At 37.7% G+C, this 19,454-nt stretch overlaps 2 protein-coding genes across 2 annotated transcripts in view; one reads left to right on the forward strand and one right to left on the reverse strand.

Annotated features, from left to right (window-relative positions):
• The window catches only part of MYPN (myopalladin), a gene marked incomplete at both ends in the record, with an annotated part of 94,521 nt that extends 92,943 nt beyond the window's left edge, over positions 1 to 1,578 (forward strand). The window contains one exon of the mRNA XM_084634827.1: positions 1,409 to 1,578. Within this exon, the coding sequence (XP_084490953.1) occupies positions 1,409 to 1,578 (170 nt within the window). The remainder of the gene's footprint in view (positions 1 to 1,408) is intronic.
• A 13,929-nt stretch (positions 1,579 to 15,507) lies between these two features.
• ATOH7 (atonal bHLH transcription factor 7) lies at positions 15,508 to 16,170 on the reverse strand. The gene has a single exon (XM_084632821.1). The coding sequence runs from the start codon at positions 16,055 to 16,057 to the stop codon at positions 15,605 to 15,607; it is 453 nt and encodes a 150-aa protein (XP_084488947.1). The 5' UTR covers positions 16,058 to 16,170; the 3' UTR covers positions 15,508 to 15,604.
• Positions 16,171 to 19,454: the final 3,284 nt, after the last annotated feature.

Here is a 19,454-nt window from a genome sequence, read left to right on the forward strand (position 1 = left end):
CTGAATCTTAAAGAAGGCTAAAGTTAAAGTTCAGTGCAGAAAAGGGATAAAGGATTCTACTCTTGTGTAACAGTTAGTTCCTTATTTACAGGTCTCCCACATAGTACTGCTCATCCAGCTACTACAATGCTGCAGCCTAAATATTTACTGTGTTCCTAGTTATCCCAGAAATAACCCCTGTTCTATAACTCTGCCCCAATTTCCTGTAAATCTTTTTATTGATTTTACTATTCTTTTATTTATTTACAAATACTCTTACAGTGGACCCAAGCATCTCTCCAGTGATTAGCTGCTTTGTTTTTCTAATTGATCAGTGTTGATTACATCTGCCAATTGTCTGTTATGCCCTAAATATCACTTTGATGTTTGAATATGAAATGATCTATTATGAAATTGCATTTGTCAGCTACGGAATCAACTACATGTCAAAATTTAAGACGATGGATCTACTTTTTAAAGGACACTTTTTCCAAATGGGTTTCAAATCTGCACACCAACTCCTGAATTTGTGCATCCAATTAGCACAAAGATACATACATGATTTCTGGTAGAAATAGGTTTGTCACATTTGCGTGCAGAATTGGAGGTTTTGTGCACAAAAGTAGAGTCTTATTAAGGTGGTGAAAGAGGCTGTGAGAGCTACATTGTTATAGAACAGCTAAGTATTATTAGCATTACTATTAACGTCAAAAATGTTCAATGTTACTTTTAAATGTGCAAGTACAAGCTGTATTTGCATTTTAATATCACTGAATCTAATTAACTGTTAGCAACTAAATTTATAATGATGTAAAGTAATATATTTCCTTTCATTTTGCGTAATAACTTGATTAACAAATTGATAATTTGTTCATAATCAGTCCCCTAAAGTAGCTGCAATGAAAATCAGAGATGGACCAAAGTCAGAACTATTTATCTTTTAAATAAAAAATAATTAAAAAAATCTTTCCCTGATTTTTTGAGGGGGTTTTGGGGATAGGGACTGGGAGGGAAATCACTGCTGAGGGAGATTTCTGGTTTTGTTTATCTCTATTTGCTGATCCACAAACTCTTACTATTGACTGTAGTGCTTACAACCATGAGTAGGCTCAGTAGGTGAAATCCTGGTCCTATTGTAGTCAATGGAAATTTTGCTATTGAATTCAGGAGAGCCAGGATTTCACCCATTGGCTCTAACAGGACTTTGCATCATTGTAAAGCACTGTACTTGAGGATATCTGAAGGAACAGACCCTACATTGGTAATAGTTTTTTTTAAAAGGACTTGAGAGGGGTTCCCGTCTAGAAACATGGAAAGCAGCACTTTCCAAATGGGTGTGAAAATTTCCATTGGCTTTTTATATATGTTAAAATAAATGTGGGACTTGACTTGGAATTATGTTTTCTCTTCACTGTTTTTGTTTCTTCAGCCCAATGGCACCAACAGATTCCACTACCAATAAAGTTTCGACCTAGTGGTAGTCGGTATGCAAACCTCACTGGTCAAGGGCTCGACATTTTTTCTGCCTTTTCAGCTGTTGAAAGTCCAAAGTTGTTTTCATCCCCATCCCAGAGCGTGGTAGAAAGTGAAGAACTTTAAAAACCTACAGTTCCAATTATACCCGCAGAAATATTAGAACTATGGGGAAAAAGAAGAGAGAGAGAGAAGGTACAAACCAAGAGACTCAAGGTTTACAAGCAACTTGTTTTTAGTAAGTGTTCTGCTGCTGGAACTGCTGCAAGTTACATATTGTACAAGATGTCTGCTTGTATTTTACTCCAGTATGATTATTGTATAGAGTGTAGCGCAAAAAGTTCAGTGCTATGTCTTTTTCTGAGAATCTCAGAGTGAAGAGACATAGTTTGAGCACTTAAAAATCAACACCATTTTTAATGCTTCAGTTAAAGCTCCTGTAACAAGCAAAGTTAAGGATTTGTGGTTTTTAAGTGGATACTGCCAATGAAAGGACTGACACTGTGATAGAGAGTAAAGAATGTGACTTTGAATGTAATCCTAAAAGGATTTCCATAAGGAAAAGAAAAGAAGTTGGAACATAATTTTTGTATGTGATCATACTAGATAAAACATAGCATTTCATGGAGGTACAGCTATATACAGTATACATTTATATTTGTGTGTGTGTATATATGTATGTACATACCATGCCGTGTGTACTCATGGTGTTTTGAAACATACAGTAAGATATAAGGCATGTGCTTAGAAAATTAACACATGAAACTAAACATCCTATTTTGTATGAAGCACATACTGTAGAGATCACAGCTGAAACTACTGTATATTTCCATGTATGTTTCATATTTGTTCCTTTTCAGTTTTAGTGACTCCCTGATTTTAAACACACAGAATACTGTTCTTGTAACTTCATGGTTTTTAAATTCAAGTCTCTTTTTCCACGAGTTTTTGACATGCCTAGACAAAAAAAGCACATCATATGGCTCATTTGCTAAACTGACTAAAGAGGAACTGTGGCCTGGTGCAGTTAAAACTTCTTTCAGGATCATTTAGAAAACTTAATCACAGGTAGAGTTCCTACTGTTAAAACAGGGGAAAAATCCATCTGTAACATGCAAAGAAGGTTATAATATTTAAGAAACATAGTGGTTAGTATAAACAACTAAAGTAAGTATTGTACCCTGATAAACGGTAGGTAAACCAGGGAATGCTATAGGAGGACGATAACGAAGGATATTTAATAACAGCACTAAAACAAACAATTTCAGTATATTTCTCTTTTACATAATTTTATTGACACCCTTCTAACCCCAATGGTTAGAGGTTAGGAATGTATCTGATGATTTCTTGCACATGATTTGGACTTTATTTTCAGCAGTTCTAACTCACTACTTTAAACTTGATCAGGAACAGCCATGGGGTCCTAACTAGAATCATACAGGGGCTTAAAGATCACCTTTACAGATGCTGTAATTTTAGGTTTTATTTGGCTTGCTTTGCAATTCAGTGTTTTTTCAGTTTAAAAAAAGGTACTAAATTCAGAGAAAGAAAGAAGAGATTAAAGCAAGGAGAAACTACACTTTAAAAGAAATAAATTACCACTGAAAATAAAATGTGCCTAAATTAGAAATGTACATGCACTAAATATGAAAATATGAAGGCATAAGAGTTAATGAGACATTGGGTATATTGGGACAGTGGGAAGGAGATAAACAGTGTTTTACTGTTTGGTCACTTTCAAATCTAACCTATGTGTTACTCTCTGAGAGCCATCTAAGGTTCAGATCAAGTAATATGTGGTGATGGTGTATTTCCTAGTGATGTTTCTAAAAAGAAAATAATTGGATTTTGTAAATTAAATTAATGTTGTTTATGGGTTTCTTTTTGAAGAAGGGCCAAATTCTGCTCCCATCTACAACTCTGAAACCTCCAACTATTTCAGCGGTGTAAATGAAAAGCAGATTTTGATCCAACATAATAAAATTTTACAGCAATTGTAGCACTTTATATACATAGAAATAATAAAGCTACAGTGCACTGCCAGAAACTTGACTGAATATCTTTAGGCTTGACAGAATTTGATTTTTTTTTTATGATTTCAATGGATGACATTTTAAAAATTTGTATTGATTTAAATTTCCACAGTTGCACAAAATGATGAGTTTTAAGCATTCGTTTATATCAATTTAAATGTTCACAGTTGTAGAAAATTGGGGTGAGGGAATCAGAGAATAATTGCTTAATGACAGTACACATTAAGATTCAAAAAGTTAAAGCTTTTGAAACACAAACTGTCAACATATACAAAGTATCTTAAGCAGCAATTTTTTTTACTTTGCCTTATGTAAACTTCAATGATCAATGGAAATATTTTTTTGCCAGTTTGTGTATGGTGAAATCAATATTTATTGATAAAAATCTAACCCTTTCAAGCCTAAATATATAGACTAAGTTATTAAATAATATAAACTAAAAAACTAAATCTGTACAAACTTTTAAGGTTTAGAAGAAATGAATGAATCCTCCTTTATTAGGTAGTAGGTCCAAGAGCAATCATGTTACCTGCATTCTGTGTATAGTTTGAAAGACAGGAAAAGCAGTATGTTAAACTTGTTAGTATATATAAATATCATACCATAAGGATATTTTATTTTAGGTACCAATATTATAATTACTAGTATTACTGACAGCAGTAAATGTTCTCACAGCTTTACAAATTCAGAGAAAGATGTGATTCCCACCCCAAAGAATTTACAATGTAAATTAAAACACAAAGAACACAGACCAAACATGTGGCTTGAATCTCTTCTCCCTTATGCCAATTTTACACCAGTGTAATTCCATTGACTTCACTGTAATCTCTCTTGATTTACATCACCACAAGTGAGAGGTGATTCACACCCATGACAGGTAGGCTGAAGGTCAAGTGGTACAATGTTTTCCAAAACACAACTTCTATACTTTTGCAGGGGGGAGGAGAGGCTGATATTATTGAAAGACTTGCTGGAAGAAATGTTGTAAAGGAGGGAGATGAATGAAGGGTTGATCCTTGGTCATTCAGTAAGAAGTTCCTAATACCTCCCAATGTGAGAGGTTAAGCCAAACTGGGTCCCCAAAATCTGGCAGTCGAATACTGGCAGCTGACAACACTGTCTTTCACTCTTATTTACTAGCTAAGGGTCATGATCTCATTCATACTAGCATACATTGAATACTGAAGTCAATGGAGATACTTCAATGCACACGGAATAAATGAGATCAGAATCTGATCCTAAAGTTGCAGAAGTCTCTGTAGATCAAATTATGTTGCCCGTAATCCAACAAATTTCCTTTTCATTTAAATAGGCATTTTGCTATGAGACAGACAACAAAATTTTGTTCAGTATAAGTAACTTGTATCAAAAAAGATATTGAGATCTTTACCAAATAGATTAATTCTTGTTAAGAAACAAGAAATTAATTTCCAGTATTGTTAATAACTACAGAATCCTTCTGTTCTGCTTACACTGAGCCCAAAATGGGAATATAAAAAGGAAGTTCAGGTGCATAGATATTAATGCTAATAGATCTGACTGTGCTTGTCGTAATGAAACCTTTATAGAGAAAGGCGTAAGTTATCATGTGTGTTGGTGACTATTGAAAAAGCTGAGGAAAAACTGTAAGTAGATTTATGTAAGCAGCAGAGGGCAACAGTGAATTATCACATGACTTGTGTGATATCCATTTGAGAAGTTAATATTATGTGACGAATGGCTCTATGTAATGATACGGTGTCAAGAAGCATTAGGGATTCTGTGATTGTGCTTTCTTCCTGAACAGCTTGCTTAGCATTTCATTGTTTTGTTTTATTTAATGAACAGTAACTAATTTGACCTTGCACAAAAAAGGCATCCTGTTCAGTATTCAGTAGAGGCCATAACGAAAAATTCATGCCAGAATCCAAGAAGTCAGTAAGTTATCATCTAAATGTCCATTTAATAACTACAATACTAAGTAGAATTTTGCACCAATTAAATGTAGTGACTCTAAAATTGTATATGTTAAATAACGGAATATTTCCAAATTCACACATTTGTAGCTTTATTTGCCTTCTGGTTCCTTTTCAGCCTTATAGTTTCACACATGTTAACACACAGGCTCAGGGTATTTCAGAGGGTAGTCAAGTGGCTGTATTTTTGTTCAAAATTCTAGAAAGCACGAGTATTGCATCTTTGCTTCGAAAATAGTAAACATGTAAAATCTGTAGATCCAATTCTCAGCAGCCTTGCCCAGTCTAAGGAGAACTGGACTGGGCCTTCTTGTCTCTGAAAGCAAGGACTGAAGACAATTTTTGAATGCTTCATGTGGGCAAGCGTGGAGGGCAAAAAGGACACATACTTTGGAAAATTTGAGCCAACATGTGCAGTCTTCTCCTAAATATGTAAATAGTTGCTACTTGCAACTGTTAGTAATAGAAGTACTGCAAAAAGAACTCAATTCTGCTGTTGATGCAAGTACCATTAAAACAGTCTCTGAAAAGTGACCTCTCATACCCACTAAAAATGGTACCTGAGCAAATATACAAAAGAAGATCTAATGAAATACTATAATCTGTTAAATTAAATACTGAACAAGTGATTCATTGTTAATTGCCTTATTAATTCCAATAGGGAAATCTTCACTTTGAGCTTTAAAACATTTTACTTTTTTTCTTGATTTAAATGGATTTATTAATTATTATTATTATTATTATTATTTTGGTCTAATGATTCAAAGTCATCCTCAAAAGGAAGAAAGAGTTAACATAGAGGTTTCAAAATATACTTTAAATGCACATAAAAGAAAAAAAGTCTGACTGTTCAATAATGTATTGTCCCTCATCCCATTTAAATAAATGCTTCAGAGTTGCATATCAAAGTGTGTCTCTTTGACATGTTTTTAGATAAATTAATTGTAGGCAAAAGTGTGTAACAGGACCACGAGTCTCCTCAGGGCTTGTTTTTGAGAGCTGATGATGTCAGTGGAGGCTCCATGCACAGAATAACTATAGGACAGGCCCTAAATCATTTGGAGGAAAACCCTAAAATACTATTAGACAAGTGTTTATTAGCCATACTTCTAGCAAGCAGCAATTTTGTGAAGTACAGCAGTGGTCTTTTTAAAAAATAAATGCACCGGACACATTTCAACTGGGAGTGAATCTTTTTGCTAAATTTGCCTTTGTTTTATTTGTGCTCTCACTCTGTAGGTGTAATTCTCATCCCCTCCACCACAGTCTAAATAAATGGACTTTTGCACAGGGGACCAGTGCAGGGGTAGACAGCCAAGAGCATTTCTCCCTCAATCTGGTAGTGAGCATAGAGAAACAGAATGAGTTAATCAAATACAAATACTGATGGTTTTACAGCATTTTGTTCTTCCCTAAGTGGGTTTTTACTGTGATTGGTTCAACACACTTTTGTGAAGGGGCCTATCAGCATACTTCGCAGTGACTTTGAAATACATTGCAAGTTTAAAGCCAACAGTGAGGGAAGTTGGATGCAGATATGGGTGTAAATTAAGAACATGGATATGCCCCAGTATATTTGCTAATCCTGATTTTGCTCTTATTTTCCCATATTTCTCAATTACTGCTGGCCTGAATTCAATCAGTCTCCGCCTGTTAGTTGAGAAGCAATATTCTGAGCGCTACATTAGTAGTTCAGCTATTGTTCCATCATCAAAAGTGGATCTCCTATGTCTTCTCATTTCTGCTGGGGTACTAGCCAGCTGCATAAGCTACTGTGAACTAACCTACTTGCCCCTTGAATCCATCACAGCTACACAGAGCCACTTATTATATCACACATACTCAAATCTTGAGCCACATTGCACCATCAGTTTAAGCAGAGTTCTCCATTAAAATCAATGGGGAGTTCTGCTCAGAAACTGATGGCACAGTATGGTCCCTTTATTAGGATTGTGACACAGCTTTCTAAATGTCAGTTGGTAAAATCTGGAAAAATACTGAAGTCACCATTCTCAAATGCTGAAAATATGACAATGGACTACAGAGCATGGCTGATTGCGGGAAACCAATTCAGAGTCTGATCAGGCCCTTCTTACGCCTTGAAGTAAAGCATGTGGTCACTTTGAGAAATTTCTGTATGCATTAACATACATTTTGCATGCTAGTTTTCTGTATGATTTAAGACTAAACTACAAGTTAGGAGACACATTTGTGTACACAGTCTATCATTTATAATGTAATTAAATGATACAGGGGGTTTGTGTTGGTTTTTTTAGCAATGTTTTCTTGCAGTTTTATTAATCTTTGCTTTGTAACGTATTTAAGCATTTTTTAAAAAGTATGCCAGGATGAGTGGCTGAAACCAAACTGTTTAAAGATAAACCTGTGTAGAGGAAATGGACTGTTTCTTCAATAAAGCAATGTTTATTGTTCTTAATAAATTCCTGGACTTCTTACAGTGCTAGAATAGATGCATACTTTTAGAACATTAAAAGGAATTATTCTGTAAATTCTTACTGAAATTAAAAAAAATCTAGATCAAATTTAGTATGCGATACACCTTAAAAATGGGTTTCTTAATGAAAACTGAACCCACAAATCTGGAAGCCTAAATGTAAGCAGTGCTCATCACCACAAATAGAGTGTAACATGTATTGGAAAATAAAGTTTTGCTTAGTGGGTATTGTTTCTAAACTAGTGTTTATTGGTCCATATCATGTCAGTCACTTTTCCCAGTGAAATCAGTGGGAAGTTCTGCTTAACAATCATAGGAAAATGTGGATGTTATATTTTCATAGTATACATGATAGACTATAATCCTATGAAGTCAATGGCATAGAAACTCGTGTGAGTAAAGTGAGCAGAATTAAATTTGAGTAAGGCTAGCAGCATTTTATTATTACTATTAATTATTTGTATTACAATAGCACTTAGAGACCTCAGTTGAGATTGAGGCTCCACTGTACTAGGCACTGGATGGACACAGAATATGAAACAGCCCTTGCCCCATAAAGCTTGCAATCTTAATAGACAAGACATATGGCGAGAGGGAAATGACTTACCGTCACACTATGAGTCACTGGAAGAGATAGGAATGGAACCCAGGTCCCCTGACTCCCAGTCTAGAGCCACATTCACTGTCCTAGTTTGGCCCATAGTGGAGTCCAACACTGCTCCACGTAAGTCAACAGCAAACTTCCACTGGCTTGAAGATCAGCTCCATAGGTTATATTTATGAGTCTCTTGCATATGGTGAGCATGTTGCTGAAAAGTGACATGTCTCAGAGTTATACAGCCACTGTGTCTGTGAAGCAGTTTCATCCCGTCATAATTTCACAATCATGTAAAGAACTTCATTCTTTTCTTTAGCAAAAATCTTTCAAAAAATCAGGACAAGCTCCATGAAAAATGGGCATCCAACCCTACCATACCAGAGAAGATCAATGGTGAGAGAAGCATTGCCTTTTTGTTTTATGTTTGTCCAGCACCTAGCACAACAGAGCCCTGACCACGCATTGGGGCCCGTATGCACTACAGCAATACAAACTAGTAATAATAAATGAGTGCTCCTCAGTGCAGACCACATTATGAGCTGTCAGCTGGGAAAGAAAGTGTCCTACCCACTCCCCATAGCAATCATGTGGGAGAAGGAGAGAGACTATGCAGAGCTCCCACCACAAACCATGTGTGCTTCCCCAGGTAACACACTGGTTGGGTTCCCTTTCTCAGTCATAGCAGGTTCTCAAAGGTTACTGCAGCTCTGTGAGTTCCAAAATTACTGCAGCAACCTCTGTGGCAAAACAAGCAGGCTGGGATCTAAAGAGAACCACAGAGGACAGCAGTGACCTCACAAATCTATATAGAGCCCTGCACATTGACTTCAATGTGAATCATACTTAGGCCAAGGCAGAGCACTTTTGAAAATTCCCCCCTATACATTCCAGCTCTTAAAAAAGGTTATTTATTTTTCTGCCATGCGATTATTCATTTAGGATTAGATTTTCCCATTTAGGAAGATCAACAAATACATCATCCCCTATCCTTGTCTGTGCATTAGGATCTGGGTGTTGCAGATCTGACAGAGTGGTTTTCAGCTCCACATTTCCACCAAGCAGGTTAATAATAAATAATAATAAAAAGTATGTAGCACTTTATACTATTAAAGCACTGTACAAAAAATAAAAATCCTCAGAGAATCCCTGCGAGATTGGTAAAATGTGCATTTTTAACATGGCGATGGCTCCATTCATAATTATCATCATTTATACACTTATAAAGCACCTCCCCCCACCTCCAGGTTCCCCACACAAGACGCCAAAGATTCTATAACTGGGTCTGTTGGATCTTGGATAGAGCTTGAGAGCCTAGCAGTTGTCACTAGATATAAGGAATAACAACAACTGCCCATCCTGTTACATGAGAATCGGTATGAGCACGTGACAGGAAAAATAATGCAAAAGGGCCAAACTCATGGAGTTCTTTAAACTACAAAAATGTAAACAATCTGACTAGATTTTCCCTTCCCAGTTTTCTGAGGTTAATATTGTCCTTCCCCAGAGGAATCTGTCTCAAAAGGTTTTCTAAATGAACACAGATGAAAGAAAACAAAACAAAACCCTAGGTTATTTGTCCCACCTGGGAGAGATTCTGCAGTCCCTCTTGCTCCCCACCAAGTCTCTCCTTCATACAGGGTTTGCCCCAGCCAAGAAGTATAAACTGGCTGTTAGTGAATTACATTTCCCCACAATTCCTCAGCACATAAGAGAAAAGGGAGTTCTAGCCCATCCTGCACTTGGAATTTGGGTTTCACTCCCTACACAGAGAGCAGCCTGTTTTTCTCCCTCCCAAATCACAAATTGCCACTCAAGGCCCGCAGCGACCATGGGCCCTGTCCAACAGGTAAGTTCAAAGATGGAAACCCTGGAATGGGATTTGAGCTTGTTACTGGCACTGAGCATATTACTTAAGGACAAGCATTAATTTCCCATTAGTATACAATTTTCAATATCCGTTACAAGTATATTTAGTAGAGCAACAAATATTTAACAAAACAAGTATTTCTAGCCTCCATCAATACATTAATTTTAATAGCAGAGGCAAATCACAATCCAAGAGAGTGAACACTGACTTAACATTACTGGAAGAGGATGACTGAATAGCCCAGGTGATGTGTAATAATGGGATATTATGGGACCCAATTCTGATCTCATGTTCACTGTTTTTACAAAGGTGTAATTGCATTTGACACAGTATCTTGATAATAAAATTGAGTTACTCCTGGTTTGCACAGATGCAAGTGGGATCAGAATCTGTGTCAACAGTTAGAATTCAGCCTGGGTGGGTAAATGTACCAAGTTCCATGTGGCTGGGCCTCTGCTTGCATTTGGAGTCCCACTGAAGTGAAGAGGAATGTGTGTGGGCACATAGGTCTGTCCATAGGGAACTTGGTGCAGGATCAGGGCCTAAGTTAAACAATCCGACTACATTTTCCCTTCCCAGGCTATTCTGAGGTTCTCTGACAGCTGTTCAACAGCCTGTGTGAAATTAACTGGTGTCTCAATCAGTGGTCAAGTATCCACATCACAAAAACCTTGGCAGTCTTAGACAGAGAGGTCTCAAGCAGCTGCTGATTTCAGGGTGTCCAACTGATTTTCAGAAGTGCTGAGCACTTCCACTTCACACTGACTTCAACTGATGGTGATCACTCAGACTTCAAAAAAAAAAAAAAATCAGGCCAAGGTGCCTCAAATCCAAACTCAGAGAAAGCAAGACATCCAAAAGTGGTCACTTCTGAAAATCTGGGCTTGAATGCTAAGTTGACAGTGCTATGCATTCTCTCCTTGTAAGGGCCAATCCAGATCAGAATTAAAGCACATTGCCAGATAAACATGGGGAAACTTGTACTACTGCCAACTGTGCTGTAGATAAATCGGAAATTTCAACTTCCAGTCTAGCATTATATCCACCTTAAGAACAAAGCCACTGCAAAGTTATGTATAGCAGAGAAATGGCTTTTTGTTACTAATTATTATTAAGATGATAAACATAAGATGATAATAATGGCCATACTGGGTCAGACCAAAGGTCCATCTAGCCCAGTATCCTGTCTTCCGACAGTGGCCAATGCCAGGTGCCCTACAGGGAATGAACAGAACAGGTAATCATCAAGTGATCCACCTTGCCCAAGTAGTTTATTGAGTTTGAACTCCCAGTAGTATAATCAAGACTAAGAGGATGGAGATTTTAATTTTCTTTTACTGTAGTTCAACAGCAGATATGTATCCAGTGGCCTTATTTACAATGTGTTTACATCCAATCCATTGCACTATGGTGTCTTTCAAGGAGACGATGTATTTAAATTCTTTAGTAATAGGATTGTAGGTCTTTGATCTCTTATCTTGATTCACTTTTCCCTTTGTGGGCTTAACAGCAGTATTATAATGTAATTCTTTACACACTATTCCAATATTTTTATACTTAAATCTACCAGTTATACTTCACTGGAAGACAAATAATAATATATGGAATATGCAATGGGAGGAGCATGTGTATGAATTACTTTTACATGGATTATGTATGGCATGAAATCATATAGTAGTTTGTGTACCACAAGATTACATGTGAAAAAAAGTAATTTTAGAAGTGCTTTATCATTTAATTATAAACTTGTAGCCCACCAATGCTGTTTCTAAACACTAAATATATTTTTTCGTTTACGCTTGTGTATTGTCCCATGTGTCTGCCAAGAGACTTAAAAGGATAATTTTCCCTGAGGCAAAGTCTGTGCTGTACATGCCAGGCAACCCCATTATCTAGGTGTACTACAGTAGTGCCTGCAGGCTAGGGGCTATCCAAATAAAGAGGAAGACACTGTCTCTGCTCAGAGGTTACATGGATTGAACGGGTGTAAGTCAGCACAGATTTTCCCCATTAATACTAGTGGAAGGTATGTACCTGAATCCCCCATCTATTAGTGGGAAAACGATCTTTAGAGTATCCATATCATACAGCATTAATTGGACAACGTGATAAAACAAAGTCATGGGTCAAATTCTGCCCTCTGTGTATATGCATTCCTAATAAGGTCAACAGCATAATCTAAGTGGGGCTGCATTCCCCAAGAGGGCAGAATTTGGCTCCCTGTATGTAAAAATGCTTTCCTTGTAGACAATTTACACATTGACATATGTTAGCTAATTAATGAGAAGTAAAACAGTGTTTTGGTGATCTACCATATATGTTGTTGAAGAGAGAGGATTGCTGATGTATGATATGCAGCTACAGCAACATTATAACTAAGGCTACATTTTAGTCATGGGTATTTTTAGTAAGTCATGGACAGGTCATGGGCAGTAAACAAAAATTCATGGCCTGAGACCTGTCCATGACTTTTATTATATACCCTTAATTAAAACTTGGGCAGGGGGCTGTGGGTACTTTGGGGGAGGTGGCCTGGGACACCTCTGGTGCTAGGGGAGAGGCAGGCCACAGTGCACAGCCCGGGACCCCTATTGGTGCTGGGAGGAGGGTTGGCGAGGCTGGCAGGGGCTCCCTACCCGGTTCCGCATGTTCCTAGGCGGCGGAGGAGTCGGGGGGCTCCACGCACTGTTCCTACCACAAGCACTGGCCCCTCTGCCTAGGAGCTTCAGTGCCATGTCCGTGGGAGCCAGGGAGCTCCCTACCCCAAGGTAAGCACCCCTCTGCACCCACTAACCCCCTGCCCCTAGCCCGCTTCCAAAACACCCAAACTGCTGCTGCTGGCTCAGGCAGCCCCTGAGCCAGCACCAGCCACTGCAGAAGTCATGGAAAGTCATGGAATCCGTGACCTCCATGACAGACTTGCAGCCTTAATTATAACATATGCCAGCATTTTCCGGACAAAGTTGTTCACAAAAATAGGATTTCCTTTTTATGTGTACTAAACATAGGTTTAGTAGAGCCCAGTCCTGCAGCCTTTATTCCAGTAAAACTTCCATTGGGTCAATTTCCTCCTGGGTAGCCAGTCTGACTCCTATGAAATCTGTGGGGCTGCAGAGTAGTAACTAAGAGCAAAATTTTGATAATTTATTTCAGTGAAAGTTCTGCCAGAATAAAGACTACACAACCATAGGCGCAGACTTCTACTGCCCCCCTCTGCCCCCGGCCCTGCCCCGACTCCACCCCTGCCCCTCCCCCTCCATTCCAACCTCTTCTCCAAAGTCCTCGCCCCAACTCCACCCCCTCCCTGCCCCTATTCTGACTCCTTCCCCAAATCCCCGCCCCAGCCCCGCCTCTTCCCCACCTCCTTCCCTGATCACGCCACATTCCCGCTCCTCCCCCCTGGAGCTTGCTACAGCTGTTTGGCAGCAGCAAGCGCTAGGAAATAGGCGGAGGAGCAGGGACGCGGCGTGCTCAGGGGAGGAGGCGGAGGTGAGGTGGGGCAGGGAGTTTGGCCACCAATGGGTGCAGAGCACCCACTAATTTTTCCCCCTGGGTGATCCACCCCTGGAGCACCCACAGAGTCAGTGCCTATGTGCAAGATCACAGCTTTTGAGTCTAACCATTCTCAGTATTCAGACATCTCTTTCACATCAGGGCTCAGTTTCTACTGCTGATTTTGCTCTTCATTCGAAGTTCCCTAGTTATTTCAGCAACACCTTTCATTTGAGAAAAAGATATAATACAGGATATGGCAGGACCCTGCAAGGAACCCAACTGCCTTCCCTGCAGCTCCCATACCCTTAACCTACAAAGCCAGGACCAACAAGTAGCTGGTTCTTGGAAGCCGCCCACCAGCAGCACCAGCAGGAGCAGCCTTCAAACATCACAATGGACATCATCTTCACTTGAAGTTATGTAGGACTATGAACTCTGCTACAATCACCTCTACCTTTCTCCCTGCCCTACTCCTCACTTTCACCTCCTCCAACATTTCATCAACTTCGTCCCATCCCTTCTTCCTCTTCCCTTTTTATCTACTTCCCACCTACCTCCCCCAAAAGAAAAAAAAAGTCTATGGAATGAACAAGAGGTATGCCAGCCTTCAATCTGACTACTTTACTTGGATGTTTTTTCACCTTTCTCCACACTTAGTCTTTTAGATTATAAATTCTTTGGGGCATGGACTAAGTCTGACCATGTGTTTGTACAGCACCTAGCACAGTGATTCTGACTGTAGTAGCACCCAAAGGCAAAATCATTTCATATAGTAAGTAGTTGCTTTTTCTTCATGATAATTGATGAGAGCCTGATTGAGGTAGTGTAACATTCACTGTAGCAAACCCACCAACGCACAACACCCATAGTAGGACTCCAACCATTTCAGGTAGTCAGAAAGGTCATTTCAAATGGAAAAAAAAATTTTTATTTACAAAATTGATTATTGTTTCCAGATACTAGGGAGAAAAAAGGAAAGAAAAACAAAACAAAAAAACCCACAGAGCATACATGTAGGTAAAACCTACAAAATTTAAGAGTTAGATCTCTACTTTCATGCGAGTATTCACTTTACAATATATAAACATCTGCTTTTACAGCCAGCTTAAAGAAAAAATATTCTGTACACTACTTGAAATTAGCTCTTTTCTGATAAACTGTTTAGTATTAAAGTAAACCTACACAACCCATATATCAAACTGACAAAGTTTAAAGTTAGTTCTCTGACTTGAATGCATTTTAATTATCTTTTTCATGGTATCCATTGGATAGGAAACAAAAATGTAACCTCAAAACTGGGGAGGGGAGGGGGAGACACATGGGAACAAATTTATCCATGTTTAATTGCATTGAGTTAAACCATGGATCAATTTGGCCACTGGTGTGTAAAATATTATGTGACATGATCCATCACAGCAAAGATAATGTAAAATTTAATAACATTCAAATGAAATATGAAGGGATTGTTACAAATATTTCATAAATAAAATATACAACACAAATTTATTATACACATTTCATTAGTAACCAGGAAAACAAACAAACAAACACACACAAACAAACAATCTTCTTAGAGGCATAGCAATTAAATTTTTTCAAAACAAACTTATTTAAGCAACATCAGCATAAGTAGTAAACAAGAATACAGCTGTTACAATGACAAGATTACCTTATTCAGCAGCTTAATTCTTGCTAACTGTTCAAAATTACTCAGTTGGTCTGTTGAATTATACTAGCCCATAATTCGTTCTAATTAGCTATTTGAAAATGGTCAGGTGGATAACTGAAGATTCTTTGTGCGTATGGGTCATTGTCGGTTTCCATTTTCTGTCCCATATAAGTGTGGTAGCTCTCCTGATGGAAGTGTTCACAGTGAAAGTTTATCCAGTCTCTTTCAGTGCTGTATCTCTCTGCTTCAGCAAGGATCCTAGTTAGAGCCATAATGTAACTTAATGCCATCTGAAGGGTCTCATATTTGGAGAGTTTTTTATCTTGACCCCACTGTGGAACCACCTTTCTTAGTCGATCGAAGGCTGTGTTCAGTCCTTGCATTCTTCTCCTTTCCCTGGCATTAGCAGCCAGTCTCCTTTTGGCAGCACTCTCCATTCTTTCTGAGCCACATTTCACTACACAGCCTGTTCCACTTTTGCACTGGGTATCTGACTCTAAACCGGAATCCACGTTTGATTTAGAAGATTTCATATTTGTCGCCACTTTAATACTGAGCCTTCCTCACCCTCCCAAAAAATTTGTAGTAGCTGGAATGTGTTGGGAAAAACAGTCTTAGAATACAATATCTGTACTTCGAGTGTGTTCCCAGAAGTCAGTGTGAAAGGTTTTTGGGGTTTTTTTGGGTTTTTTTTTTACAGCATCTCCAAAAAAATAACCATTTTCCAGGAGTTTTACAATTGTTGCTTATTGTTTAATAAAGAAAAAACAAACAGAACTGTAGTTAGCAACTAGTCTGTTTCTGTCATTCTTTACATTTCTTTAAGCTTGGCAATGAGAGAAATAAACACCATCTCCATTCTCAAAAATTCAGTTTCTGAAGAAAAAAAAAGTCTGTTTAATCCAACAAGATTTTAATGGATTAAACACATTTATTCCGGTGGTCAGTTTGTGTCAACTGGCAGAAAAAGCCCCAGGTCTTCTCAGGATAATGTATTTTGTAATTGAGAACTGTGGCAATCTGAAAAAGACTTTCTGAGAGTGAAAGAAAGATTGCTCCTTCCTCAATTACTGTGGGTATGCAGTGATCATATCTTACAGGCAAGAAGAGGCTTTATAAAAGCAGCAGCAAGAGCTGAGCAGGTGGCAGCAGGTGGGCGGGCAGCTCTCTGCTTCCATCCCAGTACCTTCCCACCCTGGGAACAACCGGGGGGGGGGGACGACAACGGACAACGACGCAAAATTAAAAAAACCCAGAGCCATGTCCAAAGCTATGTCTGTCCAGCACTAACAGCGTGCCATCTGGACTAATGTCTGGCTGGCTTCACAAGAATCACAACAGTGAGGCAAAAGTCTTTTCAGTGAATAATCTTTTGCAACTTAGCAAAAAATCTCTCTCAACATATAACTAAAAGTATTTATTAGAAACTACTAGGGGTGGCAGAGGTAACCGTTAAAAGGATAATTTCATGCTTTGTGGAAATGTATAACACAGTCTAGGACTGTACAATGTTGACTCCAGATGACTGTTTATCTATTAGAAAAGCTTTATGATGCAGAATTTAAATACTATTGTATACACTATGTGGAACATTTCTGAAGGGAGCACAATATTTCAGTGGGTACTGGAGAGGTGCAATATATTTAATTTTTAAGATATTGAAATTTTGAAAAATATTTCTATAGTAATTAAGATGTAAATATGGACTTATTTAATGGAAAATTAATTCAATATATATGAGGAGAGAGTGATACACACACATGAACCCTCTGGTTATGTACATAATGCATGCAAACACACAGTATATACAAGTGCCTAAAATTTATATAGAAAGGAAATGTTGCTACTTAGGAATATCTCCAAATAGGTAAAAGGAGTAAAAGGAGCTCAGAACAATTAAAATTAAAAGAAACAAAGATAATCTGTTCACCATCACCAAAAGATAATGTCTGCTGTTGATTATAAAGACCATGTTTAATTTTGGTATTTAATATAATTTCAGCATGTTTTTATTGCTCTCTTTAAAACAGAGATTCACAAATTTACAAGGAACATTTATTTTATTCTGTCTTTATGAAATATGCAGAACCTCAAAAATGTGTCACACTATGATTTATTCTGTGTATTTGATTTCAAGCTTGATTAAATTGTTACCAAGTACTTGTAAATTAGTAATTTTTCATTAGGGATTGAATACTGTATATTTGTCGAAAACTCTATACTAATTGGTTCCATTATGACTCCAAAACCCCATGTAGTTGTAAACAGTTGATTAATCCCTAGCAGAAACAATGACAATGAAATGAGGTTGAATAATCTGAAAACAATAGAATGCAATTGAACATTAATGGACTCCAGCATGACAGATGTTGAACACCGGCTGTTATGCACAGTTGCTCTGCTCTTAATATTCTGAATCCCAAATGGTCTTGATCATGGGTGGTGATGGGTAGTCCACATTATTCCATTATTAAAATGTCTACTGTGATTTCAATTTTTAAATAAACGTCTTGTTGACATTTCATCAGAATGTCTCACTTATTTTTTTCCTACGTGCATTGACCTATTCTCCCCACAGTCAAAAGAGTTCTACCCACTACATATTAAAATATTACTGTCCAAACAACGATTTGTGAGACATTGTTTTTGGTGCTTTTGTCTAAGAGAAAGACTTGTGCCTACCAACAAATGTAGTTAATTTGTACAGCTCACTACCTACATGAAAAAGGGGAGATCGGAGACTGGTAAATCAATTCTATTTTACTGCTTACTCGGCAAAAGAGAAATAGAAGACATGGATGAAGTTTTTCCTTCTGTATTTTTCACTTGCTCTCATACAGTTTGATTTCCCATATATTTTGGTCAGTCTCAGATATTGCTTATGTTGCCTTATTTCCCTTCCCTATTCAGTCCCCAACTTCAATTCATTTTGCAGGTATTTTATCCTTTGATCCAATTTTCTCAATAGTTTCTCAAGTGCTTCATAAGACCTTCCTGGGATTCATCTTCCAAAGGGTACATTACATCTATGTTCTAGACTGCCATAATACTGTGGTGGTAGAAGCCTTTAGAGATCTCTAGCTATAGCAGTCCCATCTGCGTCTCTTACATACAACTGTTTCCCAAGCACACTCTTTTAATCTTACTGAATAGAAAAGTATCATCTCAAATCAGCAAATTAGAAATACCGGAAAGAAATGCTGGATGTATTCAGTGAACCAGATTTCAACAACATACAAAGGACCAAAGTCTACTGTTAATTACTCAAGTGCAAATCCAAGATAACTGCACTGGCTTTTGCAGAGTTATTCTGGATTTATCCTTGCATAACTAAGAACAAAATTTTTCTTAAAATCTCATGTTTTTCTGTTGAAAACAGAAAAAACATAGCTAAGAATATTTCCTTCAGGCTATCTTGATCACGTGTGGTGATAAAAAAAAAAAGTCACCAATACTGACTGTACTGTTAAATAACCACGAATACTACAACTACAGAAATGTATCGCTAGTAACTAATGTGTAGTTGATATTTTTATTTTTCTGTTAAATATTATATTACTGTCAGTGTTTTCAGGATTTATCAGTGGCTCCTGAGTTATGGATTTGAGATGTCTTCAGCATGTGACTAAGATTTAAAGCAGTAAAAAGTATGTTAAAAATTACCTGCTGGATCTTAAAGTTAGTTACTGAATTGCCAATTATTATAACAGCTAACAAGAGGAATTTAAGGTCACCTACCTCTGTTACCATAGCAAATATGATTTAATCCTTTTTGTACTAGAATGCCTGGGACCAAGCTCTAATTTTAAAAGGAAGTGATGGGAGCCAAATAAAACTCATACCACTCAATAGCATTTCAGATGGAAACCTAGGAACTCACACATTACCTTCTCCAACTATATTAAGAATGGGATGTGTGAAACATCAATG

This window comes from Lepidochelys olivacea, assembly GCF_965140295.1.
Source record: "Lepidochelys olivacea isolate rLepOli2 genome assembly, chromosome: 7".
Classification (NCBI taxonomy): Eukaryota; Metazoa; Chordata; order Testudines; family Cheloniidae; genus Lepidochelys; species Lepidochelys olivacea.